This window comes from Phyllobates terribilis, unplaced genomic scaffold (genome assembly GCF_046119375.1).
Source record: "Phyllobates terribilis strain yellow unplaced genomic scaffold, ASM4611937v1 Scaffold_14__1_contigs__length_39327217, whole genome shotgun sequence".
Taxonomy (NCBI): domain Eukaryota; kingdom Metazoa; phylum Chordata; class Amphibia; order Anura; family Dendrobatidae; genus Phyllobates; species Phyllobates terribilis.
Genome location: NW_027362774.1, coordinates 13,959,803 through 13,979,432, shown reverse-complemented (window position 1 = coordinate 13,979,432; position 19,630 = coordinate 13,959,803). Strand labels below are relative to the sequence as shown.

Below are 19,630 nucleotides of genomic sequence, written 5' to 3'. Positions count from 1 at the left end.
ATGCTGCCATACCACACCTATGTAACAATGCCACCCTGTACCACAATGCCACCATACCACACCTAGGTAATCGTGCCATCGTATATGTTTTATACCATGTTGATGCACCATCATGACGCCATATAACACCTATGTAATAGTGCCATCCAGTCTTCTATAACGTGTTGCTGCCCCATCATGCCATAGCTGTATGACACCAAACCCCACCTAAGTATTAGTGCCACAATATCGCACCACTGTTTGTGTTATATCATAGCTGCATAACAACCCCATACCACAGCTATATAATAGTGCCATCCTGTGGTCTGCCATGATACCATAGCTGCATAATGCCGCCATACAACACCTATGTAATAGTGCCGAAGGGTGTGCCTAATTATGCTACCTGTGGTACTACATTATGACATAAGAACGGCCTAGTGTAAATGTCACACACTGCCATCCTATGCAATGCTTGTGTAATAGCGCTATACAGAGTCTGTGCCACAGTACCATGCAGTGCGTCAGGGACAGCGCCAAACCGTGCAATACAGCCGCGCTGCACCTAGTGCGATACAACCTCTGTGACAGCGCAACACTACACGAGTCCTGCCGTGCCTACACAACAAAGGCCACGCGGTACTGTACTACACCGCTATACCACACAGCAGTGCCGCGCAGCGTCCGCACAACTGAGATCTGCCCTCAGGGGTCTAAGAAGTCGCGTCATCTCGACGAGCTGTAAAAAGGTGGAAACAGATTTTTTTTTTTTTTTCCAGAATCTTACCTTGTGGAAAGAAATAAAACAAAGAAAAAAACCGCAATAAGACATCAGGTGAGATAACGGCATTATTTATTTTTCACATACAGTTTTATTTATTTTTTTAAATAAAAAGGTTTATACAACATTCATAGCCAACATGGTGACGTATAATAAAATGTCAGAAAACCCCGGCTGTCGCATATCAGGAGCAACCAATCAGTTTGCCAGTCTGAGGAGTGGTTTGCAGTTTTACCCTCTTGCTTTTCACTGCAGCTTTGCTTTGTCAGGAAGAACTATGATCAAGATTTCTAAATTGATCAGCATGGTGTTGCAGAGTCTGAGGGGCGCGCGTCAGCTGCCCGGTCCCACCCGGATGATGTACACAGCAGCCATGCTGAGAGTTGTAGTACAGCGACAGAAGGTGAACCGCTGCCACCGATCGGCAATCAAATCAGGGGTAAAAAAAAAAAAAAAAATTACAATAAAGCTTCTGACAAAGTGTAAGAAATCCGTGCAGAACCAAGAAACGTCGAGCAGCAAAGTCACAAGTCCAAAGAAAAGGATCCAAAAATAAAAAAAGTACAGCGAAATTCAAGATGGCGGCCAACGGAAAGGCGTGGCTACAAGTCACAAAAGGGAAGCCGCCATTAATGTAGAAGCCGATGAACGGCCTTAGATGCGCTAATGAGGTATAATCCACCATACATAGACCCTCTAATGGAGAACAGTTCCCAGAGTCAGCAGACGGTGGCGCTGTGATGGCGTCTGACAAAAGCCGCCTGTGAGGATTCACCCCGGGGAGGAGGCGATAATCAGAAGGTGCTCTCCAACAGGCAGTGGCAGCCGCAGCCCGTGGGACAGACCTCCTGCGAGCTGAACCACTCCAGCATGTGAGCCGTGTGCCCACCGTGTCCACAGCTCAAGCAGAAGTTAGAAGACCCCCGGACGGCCACGTGGCAGATGGCACACTGAAAGGTGAACCCCTTACAGATTGCACATTGTGTCCCCCGAACCTCACTGCGACAGTGTGTGCAATATACCCCGAATTCTGCAAAACACAGGCAATCAGTATTATAGCAGTTATATTCTTGTATATAGGGGGCAGTATTATAGTAGTTATATTCTTGTACATATGGGCAGTATTATAGTAGTTATATTCTTGTACATAGGGGCAGTATTATAGTAGTTATATTCTTGTACATATGGGCAGTATTATAGTAGTTATATTCTTGTACATAGGGGCAGTATTATAGTAGTTATATTCTTGTACATATGGGCAGTATTATAGTAGTTATATTCTTGTACATAGGGGCAGTATTATAGTAGTTATATTCTTGTACATAGGGGCAGTATTATAGTAGTTATATTCTTGTACATATGGGCAGTATTATAGCAGTTATATTCTTGTATATAGGGGGCAGTATTATAGTAGTTATATTCTTGTACATAGGGGCAGTATTATAGTAGTTATATTCTTGTACATAGGGGGCAGTATTATAGCAGTTATATTCTTGTACATAGGGGGCAGTATTATAGTAGTTATATTCTTGTACATAGGGGGCAGTATTATAGTAGTTATATTCTTGTACATAGGAGCAGTATTATAGTAGTTATATTCTTGTACATAGGAGCAGTATTATAGTAGTTATATTCTTGTACATAGGGGCAGTATTATAGTAGTTATATTCTTGTACATAGGGGCAGTATTATAGCAGTTATATTCTTGTACATAGGGGGCAGTATTATAGTAGTTATATTCTTGTACATAGGGGCAGTATTATAGTAGTTATATTATTGTACATAGGGGCAGTATTATAGTAGTTATATTCTTGTACATAAGAGCAGTATTATAGTAGTTATATTCTTGTACATAGGGGCAGTATTATAGTAGTTATATTATGGTACATAGGAGCAGTATTATAGTAGTTATATTCTTGTACATAGGGGCAGTATTATAGTAGTTATATTCTTGTACATAGGGGCAGTATTATAGTAGTTATATTCTTGTACATATGGGCAGTATTATAGTAGTTATATTCTTGTATATAGGGGGCAGTATTATAGTAGTTATATTCTTGTACATATGGGCAGTATTATAGTAGTTATATTCTTGTACATAGGGGCAGTATTATAGTAGTTATATTCTTGTACATAGGGGCAGTATTATAGTAGTTATATTCTTGTACATATGGGCAGTATTATAGCAGTTATATTCTTGTATATAGGGGGCAGTATTATAGTAGTTATATTCTTGTACATAGGGGCAGTATTATAGTAGTTATATTCTTGTACATAGGGGGCAGTATTATAGCAGTTATATTCTTGTACATAGGGGGCAGTATTATAGTAGTTATATTCTTGTACATAGGGGGCAGTATTATAGTAGTTATATTCTTGTACATAGGAGCAGTATTATAGTAGTTATATTCTTGTACATAGGAGCAGTATTATAGTAGTTATATTCTTGTACATAGGGGCAGTATTATAGTAGTTATATTCTTGTACATAGGGGCAGTATTATAGCAGTTATATTCTTGTACATAGGGGGCAGTATTATAGTAGTTATATTCTTGTACATAGGGGCAGTATTATAGTAGTTATATTATTGTACATAGGGGCAGTATTATAGTAGTTATATTCTTGTACATAGGGGCAGTATTATAGTAGTTATATTATGGTACATAGGAGCAGTATTATAGTAGTTATATTCTTGTACATAGGGGCAGTATTATAGCAGTTATATTCTTGTACATAGGGGGCAGTATTATAGTAGTTATATTCTTGTACATAGGGGGCAGTATTATAGTAGTTATATTCTTGTACATAGGAGCAGTATTATAGTAGTTATATTCTTGTACATAGGAGCAGTATTATAGTAGTTATATTCTTGTACATAGGAGCAGTATTATAGTAGTTATATTCTTGTACATAGGGGCAGTATTATAGTAGTTATATTCTTGTACATAGGGGCAGTATTATAGTAGTTATATTCTTGTACATAGGGGCAGTATTATAGTCGTTATATTCTTGTACATAGAGGCAGTATTATAGTAGTTATATTCTTGTACATAGAGGCAGTATTATAGTCGTTATATTCTTGTACATAGGGGGCAGTATTATAGCAGTTATATTCTTGTACATAGGGGGCAGTATTATAGTAGTTATACTCTTGTATATAGGAGCAGTATTATAGCAGTTATATTCTTGTACATAGGGGGCAGTATTATAGTAGTTATATTATTGTACATAGGGGGCAGTATTATAGTAGTTATATTATTGTACATAGGGGGCAGTATTATAGTAGTTATATTCTTGTACATAGGGGCAGTATTATAGTAGTTATATTATGGTACATAGGAGCAGTATTATAGTAGTTATATTATTGTACATAGGGGCAGTATTATAGTAGTTATATTATGGTACATAGGAGCAGTATTATAGTAGTTATATTATTGTACATAGGGGGCAGTATTATAGATAAGAGTGTGTCAGGATATAATAGACCAGATGATGGTAATGTTTTGTTCCTCGCTTCTCACCAATGCCCCGATGCGGCTCAGGAGGACAGGAGACAAACTTCAGCACTTCCGCTCGTTTCTCCTGTAGACCCCAGCGATACAGAATTTCTCCGTAACATTTCTTAAAGTCATCAAACTGCTGGGCATTTGCTGGGTCGAGGATTCTGTGCAGTAACAGAATCATAAGATGCCGATTAATATTAATCATTAACCTGATAAACCATTCACAATAAGTGGCAGCGGGTACGACTCTAGTGATCTCAGGTCGAGGAGGGTCAGGGTAGGACGTCTGTGTGATCCGCTTGTCACTGCACCTTGCACTAATGGGGACCAAAATTATTCTAATCAATTTGCACTATTTTGGGCCACATATTATTCACCTCTTGTTCTTGTCATGCTGCTCTCGCTCCCGCTCCCGGGGGTCAACGTAACTTAAATTATTATAGCGGTAGTCATCAGGCGACGCGTCGCCCCAAGGAACAGCATGATCTCCATCCGGACCTCCTATTAATGAATAAAAATGTATCATCGTGTCCACAGAAGATTGTGCATGCATCATAACTTACCCTGCATTATACCCCAGAGCTGCACTCACTATTCTGCTGGTGCAGTCACTGTGTACATACATTACATTACTGATCCTGAGTTACATCCCGTATTATACTCCAGAGCTGCACTCACTATTCTGCTGGTGCAGTTACTGTGTACATACATTACTGATCCCGAGTTACATCCTGTATTATACCCCAGAGCTGCACTCACTATTCTGCTGGTGCAGTTACTGTGTACATACATTACATTACTGATCCTGAGTTACCTCCTGTATTATACCCCAGAGCTGCACTCACTATTCTGCTGGTGCAGTCACTGTGTACATACATTACATTACTGATCCTGAGTTACCTCCTGTATTATACTCCAGAGCTGCACTCACTATTCTGCTGGTGCAGTCACTGTGTACATACATTACATTACTGATCCTGAGTTACCTCCTGTATTATACTCCAGAGCTGCACTCACTATTCTGCTGGTGCAGTCACTGTGTACATACATTACATTACATTACTGATCCTGAGTTACATCCTGTATTATACTCCAGAGCTGCACTCACTATTCTGCTGGTGCAGTCACTGTGTACATACATTACATTACTGATCCTGAGTTACATCCTGTATTATACTCCAGAGCTGCACTCACTATTCTGCTGGTGGAGTCACTGTATACATACATTACATTACTGATCCTGAGTTACCTCCTGTATTATACTCCAGAGCTGCACTCACTATTCTGCTGGTGCAGTCACTGTGTACATACATTACATTACATTACATTACTGATCCTGAGTTACATCCTGTATTATACTCCAGAGCTGCACTCACTATTCTGCTGGTGCAGTCACTGTGTACATACATTACATTACTGATCCTGAGTTACATCCTGTATTATACTCCAGAGCTGCACTCACTATTCTGCTGGACCTATAGACTACTCTCCTTGGGCCCGGCTGCTGCAGCTTTCTGTTACGGGGGGCGTCTGTCTGGATTTCATGCTCCATGCGCCCACATTACACTTTAGCAGTTTTCTCACCGATGCTCCAGCCGCTGTTACTGAATCCGGGGTCGGACGTACTGGATCCGGAGCCAGACGATGTGAAGCTGGGCTGTGGGCAGACAAGGCACACTCAGTACGGCCATTACTACAAGCGCGCAGGACTGAGCAGTAATGGAGACTCACGTAGCGGCTGTGTGTGGAGCGTGACGGGAACGGGTGGCAGGAGGACGGGGCGCTGCTCTGCAGGTTGGCATCGAACACACTGCACAGCATGGCGAGGGTCTGCACGTCGTGCAGATGGCAGTAATGGGCCAGTCTGGGCATAGAGAGGAGAGCGGTGATGTGAGGACGTCAGAGAAAGAGACAGACGGGACACAAGAGACGGCGACATACAGCGACTCCAGCAGCTGCCGGCCGAATGGGTGCCGGGCCCACGGGGTCTCAGAGTCCGGCTCAGACTTGGGGGCGAGACACGAGTCATTAGCGGCAGCGGCCAGAGCCCAAACCTGAAAACAGGAGAGTCATTAGTGCATGGCTATCCTGCCACCAAGAACTACTACAACCCTCAGCATCTCCAAGTCTATAACTAGCAGATTGCCGAGACCCTCAGATTCCAAGGGGCTCTGCAAAACGTCATCTAAACGGAGCAGGTGCAGCACTGGCCCGAGCAGGTCCTCATCAGTCCTACGGCCGGGCGATCACGATCACTGACATTGGTCCAACCCCTTTAAGAAGGAAGTCATTTACTTGTTGCAGATGTGAAAGTCTTAAAGGGGCGACTCACCTGCACCAGATCCCTGCGGCCCACGCTTAGGGCAGAGGCGGCGTTCTTCTGGCACATGCCCTGGAGATCGCCACGGTTTAATCTTTGCAAAGAAAAAAAAAAAAATAAATAATAATAATAATAATAATAATAATAATAATAATAATAATAATAATAATACAAAAAATATGAATATTTTAATGCAGAGTGATATATAAGCTGCCGCCATTAAAGGGGTATTCTCATCGATTTTCTATCATGGAGGGTCTGACCTCTGGGACCCACAGGACGGGTGTAACCGGACATCCCTTTCAACGGATCTCCCTGCACAGTCAGGGATAACGGGGAGGAGTGCAGCTCTGCAGGGACAAGTTACAAGAGACTGCAGCGCTAAACAGTGGCAGAGCCCCTCTTCATTCAGGACTTATGGGGGTCCCAGAGGTTGAATCTAGTAATGCTGGCCTGACCTGAGCCGTCTGCACTCACATGTACATCTCCCCCAGGGACTTGTGCACAGACAGCAGACATGAGATGTCATGGATGATGACTTTCCCGGCTGCTTTGATGGGTCGGGAGCCGGACTCGCTGCTCTCCCTCTTAGATTTCCAGCGACGCGATTTCTGGGGGGGGGGGGGGGGGGGGACGACACAAAAGTCACAGTCATTATACCGTTACTAGCCCCCCAAAAAGGAAATATCCTAGTCCTGGGGCTCAGGATTATACAGCATGTAACGCCCAGCGGCAGGAGAAGCCGACGTCCGCCCCAAGCCGCCACAGGCGAGGGCAGAGGTGAAAGAGCTCCTGCTCGCCTCATTATCAACCCCCCCCAAAATATTAACTTATCAGCTGATACCATCCGTGACAACTTATCCTGGATCCCCCAAAAATGTGGTCGTTAACCCCATGTGTGCCACGTAATAAACCCCAGGAAAAATCACCCAGTGGTTGTAAGACGGCGCCGGTCAGACACGGAGACTGGAGGGAAAAAAAAAAAAAAAAAAAGGAGGACGAGCGGAGACGGCACAAAAAACAGGAAACAAAGACAAAGGGGTGCAAGCACGAGAGACCGAGACTAAGTGGGTAAGCGGGGGGCTGCAGGTGCGGTGCAAGAGACCGACAACAGGGGGGGGGGGGGGGAGAGACAGCGCAAGAGAACAAGAGAGTAACGATAAGAGACCTGGAAGCGAGAAGAGACAGCTCGGGTATATTCACAGATCAGAGACTGTTGGGACCTGTCCGCCATTTCTGTATATACCCTGAAGACACGGATGAACCAGAGGTGGAGGAGACAAGAGCGTTCGGCCTCCACAGAGCGCAGGGGGGACACCGGCACGGAGCAACGCGAGACGGACATTCTCCACACGTAGGAACAGACGGTGCGTTATTACCGGGAGACCTCGAGAAGAAGGAAAAACCTGACACCCTGAGGACGTCGCTTTGTCTGCTGCAGCGTAACGCTACAAAACGGCATCAACAGTTTTTTGGAAAGGAAACCATCAGCAAGTAGCCGGCAGATTTAACGGCCATAATAGAATATTAATGATCATTTTCTGGGAGATTTTAGGTCTTGTAACTTCTGCAGGGGGCACACGGACCCCCCTCTATAGTTATGGGCTACACAACACTAAACTTTTCCTTTTTCTCGGGGTTCCTGCCAAACACAATTGAGGGGGGACGGGCGATGGTTACTTAAGAGGACACTGTACCGGGAAGTCGTTAATCACTTGGATGGACCAGCGCCGGCGAGCAGACATGGGGGACGTCTGCGTATAAGAGGAGGAGAAGACGGGAAGTGAGAAGGAGAAAGATAAGGGAGGAAAAAAAAAACAAAAACGACTACAGTAGATGAGACATAAGTGGGAATTGCTTAGATAACAATTCCTTAAAAACAGGAAATTTAGTTTCGTTTAACCCTTTAACGTGTCTTTATGGCTACCCTGCAAACTCAGACTTGTAGTAATTTTGGGGCCACATTTCTGCCCTTTCTGAAGGCAGAGATTCCGGCCGTTAGATCAGTAATAGCCTTTTATGCAATTTCCTAACAAGGCCAGAAAAATATGTTCACGACGAAGCCTGATATTAAAAAAAATGGCGCGAGGACAGGGAATGGGGGTAGTTTAACCGTAAAGGCGCAGTTTTCTTTTACAGCGGTGGGTGACGGGTGATGTGCGGGGGACGGATGTGCAGCCAGTCATGCACCATTCACAGCAGCATGCGGCGGTGGATGAGGATGGCGGCACAGTCTGGTGACTTTGCACCCTTCCTGTGGGTTACTTCGCTATAACGAGGGGGGAACCTTTATGGCCGCCTTCAGGACCGTACTACTGATTAGCGGTCATACCCTCTCCTTGTAGTAAAACGAACTGATGGACACTTGCTCCTTCTCGCTTCTCGTCGGACTCCCGCTGTAAAGCCGCAGGTTCCCTTGAGCCTCCGTGCGGATTTTCATGGGTGCGATCACCCCACTGTGATATGCGGACAGGGCGGAGAGAGACCTAAAGAGGAAGCAGAGGTCAGTACTAAACTATAGGCTGGGGGTAGAGACACATTTTCAGGCCAGCCCTCCCATTCTGCTGGTCCGAGCGTGCACGCAGCCGCAGCCAGGAATGATGGCGCTCTGATGTCTATGGCCTCCCCAATTCCACCGTGTGGTCATAAATGTTACTACACTTAAAGTGACAAAAAAAGTTTTTTTTTTTCCTGATGAAACTTTGAGTGTGTGAAAGGAGCTGAAGTGCATTATCTGATCATTAGGTTACAATAAAAGATTTTTTTTTAATTCTTTTAATCCATCCAGGAACTGACCTTGGGGTGGGCTCAGTTGGGGAGATGGCTCTGTGTATAGTCATGGGTCGGGTGAAATAAACCAGATAACCTGCAGAGAAAAAAAAAAAAAAAAGTCACGCCAAGATTAGTTTCCGGGTCTACAGCTCCCGCTTTTATGCTGTAACAAAGAACCAGTCATGTTGGATCACCTGGTCCACAGAAGCGGGCACCGGAGGTTCGGGGAAAAGGGATGTTGGCATCTTGGTAAGACCCGTAGGCATTAGACACCCTGGCAAATGTCGGCAGAGGTGGAGTCACCGGGCTCTGCAGGGTGTAGGGATTGCTTGACGGACTGGATTCCTGGTTCTAGGAGACAGATTGGTCGCCGTTTAGATGCCAGAGAGCGCTTTGGTCAATGTTCCGAGGCAGATGCCGGCTGTATAACACAGACGCTACCTGCCCTGTACAGAGACAACTCAGCGTCTCAAGAAGGTCTCCATTCACTGTCAGTAAGCGGAAAGGACAACGACAAAAATCCATTTTTCATACCTCAAAGCTTTCCAAGCAGGAGACGAGCTGGCGCAGACACGGCTCCAGACAGCTCTGATTGCGCTTCACTTTCTGCAGAGACGTGTCCCTCAAGATCTGCAAAAAAGAGAAAAAAAAAAAAAAGGAAAAAAGTATGTATTAACAATCACACGATCCCTGCGCTGCAGTGACGGACGCCCTCGCAACTGCAAAACATAATACGGGACACTATGAATTCCCATAAATGCATCCAAATTTACAAAAAAAAAAAATTGGCACCATGTGGTTTATTCTCAACGCGTTTCGAAGGTGAACCAACTTCATCAGGGGTCCCACAATATTCATATGGACTACTACTCCTATTAATTACTCTATACAGAGGGATCTCCTGACCGGAGCGGGCAGCAGCAGCCATCATAGCTCGATCCCTCAGTTGTGGGATAAAGCCACCCCAAAAGAGGCAAGAAATTCCTCTCTCTCCACCAGACAAGACCCTATTGCACTTAACGTCCCCCCCCCCCCCTCCTTTTTTCACAATGAGGTTTCAGTGGTCAGACCCCCAGAGACCAAAAAGTTATTCCCCTTCAAAAGCATAGGGTTTACCTTAATGTTTGGTTAGATAACCCTTTAATTACAGATCGATGAGAACGCTTCATAGAAGGCCCAGTACTGTACAAATGTCAGATTTATTTATACTTCTAGGCTAAGAAAATTAAAAAGGAAGTTACAGGCCCAAAGCCCGAGCCTGCACTCACTACTTGAAGAGCCTTTCCATTCTGTAGTTTGTCCAGGTCGCCATCCCCATCAATATCCACAGCCTCCATTGCTTTACATGTGGACATTGAGGTGGATGGCGACGCTGCAGCAAATCTTCCACCAGACATTTACTTACTTTCAGCAGCTTCATTTTCATGGCCGAGGTGATTGTTGTAGGAGCGACGAACTGGAAGGTGGGAGCTGCGTTATTGGGATACTGGACAGGGAACATGACGACCATCCGCACCCGGTGGCTGCCACAGTGGACGGACACGGTGCAGCTCCGGTTCACTGCGTCCATCTGTAGGAGAGGATGAGCAAACGTTACATCCAGACCGCCGGCTACCTACATGCCTGAGAGGGGTCTCTGCATCGGGGGGGGGGTCTTACGAATGTATTCGCTCGTCTCTTGCCGGATCGTGTTTCCTGCTTACCTCGATGTTCACATTTCGGATATGAACATTTATCAGGGAGAATTCCTGCTGAAGCGTCTGCGGGAGCCCCGGCTGCTCCGAACTGCCAGTCACAACGGGCGATGGAGACTCCTCATCAAAAGCCACTGGATGAGATAAGGGGGGGGGGGAATAAATGTTTACTTCCAGAAAGAAAAATGCAAGTAATCTTATACATCTCTCCACCCCCTATCTATAGCAAGTGTCAAGATGGCCGAGCACAATGTCCAGCAGACAGAGGTTGTTACAGGGCATCAGAGACCTCCGCAGACAACGACCACATGATCGCTTACCCTCTTCCTCTGAGGGACCAGGGATTGGCTCCTGGGGCTGCAGGGACTTTTCTTGCTCTGGCATCAAGGATCCGTCCATCAGTTCATCCCCCGGCTCCATGATATCAGTAGCACAAAGCTGCATGTAAGAACAGGAGGCGTAAAGCTACTGACAATGCAATAAAAGGTCTAAATAAATCTACGTGCAAGACACAGTACAGCAATCTGCGGAAAACACCGATCAGAAGAGAATAATCTCCGTCCAGCCGCCAGCTACAGGTCAGCGCCATCTTACCCTCTGCAGCTGAGCGTCCACCCTCCACATCCGCAGCGTCTGGTCCCGTGACCACGTCACCAACTGGTAGTCCTTCAGGCCTAAGGATAAGAGAAACAAATGGAGGATACATTAAATAAAGTTATCCTGTATTATACTCCAGAGCTGCACTCACTATTCTGTTGGTACAGTCACTGTGTACATACATTACATTACTGATCCTGAGTTACATCCTGTATTATACTCCAGAGCTGCACTCACTATTCTGTTGGTACAGTCACTGTGTACATACATTACATTACTGATCCTGAGTTACATCCTGTATTATACTCCAGAGCTGCGCTCACTATTCTGCTGGTACAGTCACTGTGTACATACATTACATTACTGATCCTGAGTTACATCCTGTATTATACTCCAGAGCTGCACTCACTATTCTGCTGGTGCAGTCACTGTGTACATACATTACATTACTGATCCTGAGTTACCTCCTGTATTATACTCCAGAGCTGCACTCACTATTCTGCTGTGGGGGGAGCAGATTATAATCCACGCCATACATTGCTTAGTCACTGACCTTCCTTCTGTTTCCTCCACTGGAACTCGAGCACCACGTCGTCGTGTCCCACGAATATGTGCACCGGGGAGTGAAGGTCGTAGACGTTCCACAGCAGCAGACTGTTCTCCCTGCGCAGCTGCGGCACCATGACGGTGACCAGGCCGTTACTGAAGGGCTGCGGAGTACAGAGAGGTGAGCGGATTGCAGGACGCCTGTGGTCCGCTGACTGTGCACATCCACGGGGACGGTCACAATTTAGGAAAGTGCAGAACATCTACAGATATAAGCATCGGTCTGTGGGTGCAGAGGGGGTCTGCCATAAACTGAGAGTTAAAGGGTCACTCCACAGTAAACGACCGCCCCATGCCGAGTGCACACGGAAGTATATGAGACGGCTTCTCCCCATAAGGAGGTCACAGCGGCATCCATTAAAGACCACGTCCCATGCACTGCCAATAATGGACGCAGCTAATCCTACAACAGGTCTTTACAGAGGGTCATCAAAGGGCAGTTACAAGGACCACCGTCACCGACTGGCTACAAACATATGGCCACTAGGTATGACGCCATCTTGTGGAGAGTTCACACCCTGCGCTCACCGTATACCGCGCTTTCCATACAGGCACCTGACACGCCAACACACTGAGACACTTTCGAGGCTGCCGGGAATCCCAGAACTGGAAGACAAAAGGAAAGGAGCGTCAGAAGAGCGACCTCCCGGACCCCCGAGGACCTCGCACGTCCCGATACCCCATACACCATGGATGGGGCAGCGGTTGAGCGCGGCACCTCCTCTCCAGATACCATGGACGCCGCAGAGTCTGGACTCCAGAATCTACAGCCCAATCCCACAGATCAGGAATTATCCTTTTGTTCCCTGGGGTTGCCATAAAATAAGATTATTCTACAGTCGAGAGGAGAGGACAAGTGCCGGGTCCCCCTCCGCGAAAGAACGAGGAGTTACTGAGCATGTGCGACCAGTGCGCCATCTATTGGCGGCTGTTACAGTGGCGGTGCGGTTCTGGGCGCTGCTGTAACGTCACCTTCACAGAGTTGTCCTGGCTGGATGTCGCGAGGACGTGCTCGTTGTCCGGGTGCCAGTCCAGTCCGTGGATCTTATACAAGTGGGCGGCGATGTACTCCACTGCAGTGCTGGGTTTCTGGAACAATGGAGCAGGATGCGATTAATTAGGACTGGCTTATTTACTAACGATCAATAATGAGATGCAAAACTACAATGTAACCCTGCCTCTCCGCCACCTGCCGTCGGCCTTGTCCTCACCAGCCCCCACCCCCCCCCCCCCCCTTCCGGGCCATCCCCCTCCCCACTAACTCTCAGGCTTCTACATGTGGAATATACGATGGTAACGAACCCTGCGATCCCAGATCCGCACGTCTCCGTCGTGACTTGTGGCCAGGTAGTTTGCGTTCTTCTTGTTCCACTTCACCTGGGAGGCTCCAGCTGCAGGGACATCGTTATTGCAGAATGTAAGACGATTGTTCTCTGCTATCAGCCATTTCTGGCTGTGACTGTACTAATTTTCATTGTGATGAGTGAGGGGGAGTGCAGAAAGCTCCCGTGCCCCAACATCATGGTTGACCTCCACTGTTAAATTACATTTCAAACTGAGGAAAGGGCGACTTGAAAACGCTTCGCCATCTTCTTATAGCCTTCTCCTGCTTTGTGGCCTCCACCATAGTCAGAGTGATCGGCAGTTGCTTAAGGGAACCCATGGCTGCTGGTTTTTGGCACAAGGTTAGAGGAGGTTTTTATAAAACCAGGAAATTTGCATCACCTGCCTTTCCTAACGATGATCGTGAAGAAGCCATAAACCCTGACAGGCTAAATAAGCTCTGAACCTTGGTCAAAGTTATGAGAGTATACAAAACTCCAAGGGTGCCCAAACTTTTACATGTCACTGTATCCCCCAGACATTAAGTCACGTGACTGATATCAGCCTCTTCTAACGCTTCAGCACTGATATAACCTGATCTAGGAGTATAAGGGCTGTGTAATATCAGGCTACATAAGACGTCGTTCACACATCTGGACCCATCGCACAATACCCACCCACAGCGGACAGGGAGACGGCCGGTTTCCTTGTGTCTCTGAGGGAAGAGAAAGAACAAAGTGAGAATAATGTAAAGGAAATCCTTTTACACCGGTGTCATCACTGAGCGAAACACTGCTGTGTGAATGATCCCTTAGGCTTTGCGCACAGTCAGGGTTTTTTTTTTTTGGTTTTTTTTTTTAGGCAGTTAGTTTTCATGTGGAAACCTTCCAAGAAGTCGCCTCTGTACCTGAGGCAATTTAAAAAAAGTTTTTGAAACTTTCTGAAAGTTTTTTTTTTTGCAACCCACTGAGTAATTTTGTGTGCATAGCCTTAAGAGATACCAGCGAGGAGGGTGAGGAAGTTGTACACGGCAGATCAGAGTGTGGAGAGGGGTGAAAGCATCCAGGTTTTCAGGGACAGCAGATCATATCGTCCGGTGCTTACTTAATATCCCAGATGTAGATGTAGGTGTCGATCGAGCTGGTGACCAGTACGTCCGGCTCATACACGGACCAGTCCAGGTCACTGCACAGAAAGAAGATTGTTAGCAGGCGAGCAAAACGGGGCGTTACTGTGTAAATCACACGACCGACCTGATGACTCGCGTGTGTCCCTGCAAGGAGTTGGCGATGTCTCCGCTGCCGTCTTTCCACTGATACAGATCTACCCGCTGGTTACTCTGGAGGAAGAGAAGATAGCAGCAATGAAGAGCAGATCATCGCTGACCACCAGCTCAGAGCCAGGAGAAGAGCGGCTGCCTCCCACCCCGATATTTTTATAAAGTGATTATTAAACATTCTGTAATGTAAGAGGGTTGGAGGGGTCCCGCTGCACCCCCACATGCAGACCTCTGACCGAAATAGAAGACGACTTACAGAAGCTGCAAAGAAGTGCATGTAGCTGTCGTGTGGATTCCACTGCACCGTGCCTATGTCCCACTTGCTCTGCCGAGATATTTTTCGGGGGCCCTCGTTGGGGGTCTCCAAGTTGACGATGTACAGGAAACGGCGGCTGTAACGTAAAAGGGGCATGAAGTGACATCACAATGATAAAGAGCAAGCGACTGCGTGATACAGGACAGAGGTTGGGGGTTGTAGTCTCACACGTGATTCCACTATGTCATTAATAAGAGAAGCACAGAGCGGGGGTCTCCCCATCCCCCACTAGGACCGGCCGCCTCTCCCTCCACGTCATACATCATCACGCTCCTCACTCGCTGCCTCCACCATAAAGGCCGATTATAGGACTCAGGAGCCAAAAATGCAGAAAATCTAAAGTCTCCTGGTCATAATAAATAAGTGCAGAGTAAAAGGGGAACAGAAGAAAAGGCTTAGATACATCAAGTGTGATACTGTCTGCTGAGTGTATCTAATCCTGAGGTGTCACCATGTAGATTCAGCAGATATAAACACAGTAACACTCACCCAGAGAGGACGGCGAGCTGCCCCTGACAGTCCACCGACATCGCAGTCGCCTAGAACAATAAAGATGGCGGTCACGGTGCGACACAAGAGTAAAGTCAGAACTGCGCCCCCCCGAACAAAAGAGGCAGAAGGCAAACAGTGACACGCAGAAGGTGTCCGGAGACCGAGGGGAGGGTGGGGGGGTCTCCAGAGACATGGGGACGAGAGAGGAGGACAGTCGTCCAGAGACCGGGGGAGGCGGGGGTGGAAGAGAGGGGCCCCCAGAGACAAGGGGAGGAGAGAGGACGACAGAGGTGTCAGGAGACTGTGCGGGCTTGTGTGTTCAGAGACAAGGAAAAGGGTGAGGCAGGGGACAGAGGCATCTAGAGGGACTCTGCTGCACTGATACACTGTGACAAACCATCACTACAGGCAGGAGGTTTGCTCTGTACATCACATCGTGACAACCCCTCAGCTGTGAGGACTAGTGTTGAGCATTCCGATACTTTTAGAATATTGAATACCGAAATCGGAAGTTCCCATAATGCCTGAGCTCTGCAGTGTCTCTGAAGGATGACAAGCTGGATGGCAGCGCTCAGCTGCGATCCAGCCTGTCATCAGAACGCCATCCCAACGTGAGAGAATTCTCCTGCGCTCACGGCAAGCGCAGGAGAATTTTCCCACGCTGTCAGTGACGTGCATGAGGTGAGCTGAGTTCATTGGACATGACTAGTGTTGAGCCACCCCCATAGTGTTCGGGTTCGGATCGGTTCGTCGAACACCTTAGAACACTGTCGAACACCGTTAATACCAATGGCAGGCAAATAAAAACACCTTTAAAAGGTGTCCAAAAGCTGACAAACTGCTCAGAAGACACTGTCTTTAAAAAAGCCGGCCGGCAATTCAGCATCGGTACCCGACAATTTAGAACAGAGAGAATAGAGCATCAAACATAGATTAGATAGATAGAAACATGTCAGTCACATATATATGAAGTACAGTGATAGTGTTGGTTACTGTACTTGTCATTTAGTGTTAAAATAAAGGATTTATTAAAAAAAAAAAATTGGCGTGGGGTTCCCCTTAAGTTTAGGCTCTAGCGGAGGTTAAGCAGACGGCTGGGGCAGATGTTTGAAGCCTGGGAAGGGGGTAATACCCACGGAGCTTCCCAGGCTACTAATATCAGCCCCCAGCTGAATACTTAGCCTTTACTAGCTATTAAAATGGGGGATCCCCAAAAAAATGACGTGGGGTCCCCCCTATTTTAATAGTTAGCAAAGGCTAGGCAGACAGCTGGGGGCTGATATTAATAGCCCATGAAGGGTGCCATGAATATTGGCCCCCTCCCAGGCTAGAAACACCAGCCGTCAGCCACCCCAGAAATGGCGCATCCATAGGATGCGCCAATTCTGGCACTTAGCCTCGCTCTTCCACGCTGCCCTGTAGCGGTGGCAGTGGGGTAATAGGGCTGGGGTTGATGTCAGCTTATAATGCCAGCTGACATCAAGCCCAGGTTAGTAATGGAGAGGCGTCTATAAGACACCCCCATTACTAACCCCATAGTCAAAGTTAAAAAAAACACAAACACCCAGAATAAAATCCTTTAATTGAAATAAACACACAATTCTTTATTGTTCTAAATTAAACTATACTTACCATCACGCCCATTCCAGCTGAAGCCAACGATCTCCTGCAATAAAAGTAAAATAATAAAGCAACATCATCCTTACCTTTCCATGGTTCCCAGGACAGCTTCAGATCTGCTACATCGAGATGACAGGCTGGATCGCAGCCGAAAGCTGCCATCCAGCTTGCCATGCCGCAGACACTGAGAAGAGCAGGCATGCTTGCGCTCCTCAGTGTCTGGCTGTGACGGCATCCAGATGAGCCGAGGTCATGTCCAATGAACTCAGCTCACCTCATGCACGTCACTGACAGCGTGGGAAAATTCTCCTGCGCTTGTGCTTACCGTGAGCGTGAGAGAATTCTCCCACGCTGTCAGTGACGTGCATGAGGTGAGCGGTGTTCATTGGACATGACCTCGGCTCATCTGGATGCCGTCACATTCAGACACTGAGGAGCGCAAGCATGCCTGCTCTTCTCAGTGTCTGCGGGATGAGAGGCTGGATGGCAGCGTTCTGCTGCGGTCCAGCCTGTCATCTCGATGTAGCAGAGCTGAAGCTGTCGTGGGAGCCATGGAAAGGTAAGGATGAGGTTGCTTTATTATTTTATTTTTATTGCAGGAGATCGTTGGCTTCAGCTGGAATGGGCGTGATGGTAAGTATGGTTTAATTTAGAACAATAAAGAATTGTGTGTTTATTTCAATTAAAGGACTTTATTCTGGGTGTTTGTGTGTTTTTTTAACTTTGACTATGGGGTTAGTAATGGGGGTGTCTTATAGACGCCTCTCCATTACTAACCTGGTCTTGATGTCAGCTGGCATTATAAGCTGACATCAACCCCAACCCTATTACCCCACTGCAAAAGCTACAGGGCAGCGTGGAAGAGCGAGGCTAAGTGCCAGAATTGGCGCATCCTATGGATGCACCATTTCTGGGGCGGCTGACGGCTGGTGTTTCTAGCCTGGGAGGGGGCCAATAATCATGGCACCCTTCCTGGGCTATTAATATCAGCCCCCAGCTGTCTGCCTAGCTATTAAAATAGGGGGGACCCCACGTCATTTTTTTTGGGTCCCCCATTTTAATAGCTAGTAAAGGCTAGGTATTCAGCTGGGGGCTGATATTAGTAGCCTGGGAAGCTCCGTGGGTATTACCCCCTTCCCAGGCTTCAAACATCTGCCCCAGCCGTCTGCTTAACCTCCGCTAGAGACTAAAATTACGGGGAACCCCACGCCAAATTTTTTTATTTTTAATAAATCCTTTACACTAAATGACAAGTACAGTAACCACCACTGTCACTGTACTTCATATATATGTGACTGACATGTTTCTATCTATCTAATCTATGTGTGAAGCTCTATTCTTTCTGTTGTAAATTGTCAGGTACCGGTGTATGCCGCTGCTGAATTGCCGGCTTTTCGTGTAATACATTCTACATTATTCTTAGTTGTTTTACTTCATGTAGAATTAACCTACAAGGAAAAAAAGGGTTTATTTTCATTCCGATATTTCTGTCCCATTGACTTGCATTGGTTTCCGGTATCGGAATCAGTGATATCCGATATTTTTTGGGTATCGGTACGATGCGATATTTCCTGATATCGGAAGGTATCGCTCAATACTAGTGAGGACCCTTTCCTGCATCTTCACACATGTTCCACAGCAGCAGATACATATTGCTATGCTGGGACTTGTAGTTCCCTGGCAGCAGAAGGCGTTTTCCCGGCATGCTCCTTGTGGTCCCATTGAGCGCTGCACATGCGCAGAGTGACTTGTTGTTACCCCTTCGCTTCCGCTAGCGTCACAGCCCTGAGGAGCGGCTGAGGCCCCCGGGTCCCCGCACAGGCCGCTTCTGCTGCTTCCCTCCACCCTCCACTGACCTGCGAGTCGCGGAACTCCACCACCACATTCTCGCTGCTCCAGTGCGCCGCCATCTTTCCAGCCAAGCAGCGGAAACAACAACAGACGTTCTGCGCCATCACGTCGCCGTCACCTAGCAACCACGTCACGCTGGCGCAGGGCATTCTGGGAACTGTAGTTTTATACTGCTGCTTGTAATACTCAAGGTGGCCGCCAGAGGTCAGGAGGGAGCAGGGCAGGGGCTGAATCTCGGGATATTTCACCTTTTAGGACGATTTAATGCAAAATGCAGAAGATAACGATCGTATTCTGGTGTTTCCTCCATCTTCTAGTCCTCCTGGCCTCCCTGTCTCAGTAACTGGGCGTTAAGTGTCCGGGGCTCGGTCACATCACTGACAGACGGCTCGTCTCAGGCATCCTGCGGGGTAGAGGCCCGTTCACATGAGCCGATTATTGCTCCTGTACATTGACCTCGTGTAGCAAGTGTTGGATAATTTTTTCTGAGATTAAAA

The 19,630-nt window shown here is 47.0% G+C and overlaps 1 protein-coding gene across 3 annotated transcripts; it reads right to left on the bottom strand.

The window, feature by feature from the left end:
* Positions 1-815: 815 nt before the first annotated feature.
* WDR59 (WD repeat domain 59) lies at positions 816-19,256 on the bottom strand. Of its 3 annotated transcripts, XM_073659703.1 has the most exons (27): positions 19,139-19,256; positions 15,660-15,709; positions 15,111-15,246; positions 14,829-14,914; positions 14,680-14,760; positions 14,253-14,290; positions 13,555-13,643; positions 13,225-13,341; positions 12,781-12,858; positions 12,200-12,356; positions 11,644-11,723; positions 11,370-11,487; positions 11,059-11,183; positions 10,761-10,925; positions 9,890-9,985; positions 9,550-9,706; positions 9,380-9,449; positions 8,916-9,069; positions 8,281-8,337; positions 7,061-7,194; positions 6,596-6,677; positions 6,205-6,317; positions 5,995-6,127; positions 5,848-5,920; positions 4,641-4,764; positions 4,282-4,424; positions 816-1,790 (listed from the first exon to the last, which is right to left on the bottom strand). In XM_073659703.1, the coding sequence occupies exons 1-27, from the start codon at positions 19,235-19,237 to the stop codon at positions 1,555-1,557; spliced, it is 2,991 nt and encodes a 996-aa protein (XP_073515804.1). In that variant the 5' UTR covers positions 19,238-19,256; the 3' UTR covers positions 816-1,554. The 3 variants fall into 3 exon arrangements, 2 of the variants coding, with proteins under 2 accessions (XP_073515804.1, XP_073515805.1); XM_073659704.1 differs by lacking the exon at positions 8,281-8,337; XR_012253056.1 differs by lacking the exons at positions 816-1,790; positions 4,282-4,424; positions 4,641-4,764; ... (1 more) ...; positions 7,061-7,194; positions 8,281-8,337.
* Positions 19,257-19,630: the final 374 nt, after the last annotated feature.

Coding starts and splice junctions, on each gene's coding strand:
- WDR59 (XM_073659703.1), bottom strand. CDS start 19,237: ATGGCGCAGAACGTCTGTTGTTGTTTCCGCTGCTTGGCTGGAAAGATG. Junction 12,357..12,780: donor TATGGAAAGCGCGGTATACG/GTGAGCGCAGGG, acceptor TGTACTCCGCAG/CCCTTCAGTAACGGCCTGGT. Junction 6,318..6,595: donor GCCGCAGGGATCTGGTGCAG/GTGAGTCGCCCC, acceptor TCCTGTTTTCAG/GTTTGGGCTCTGGCCGCTGC.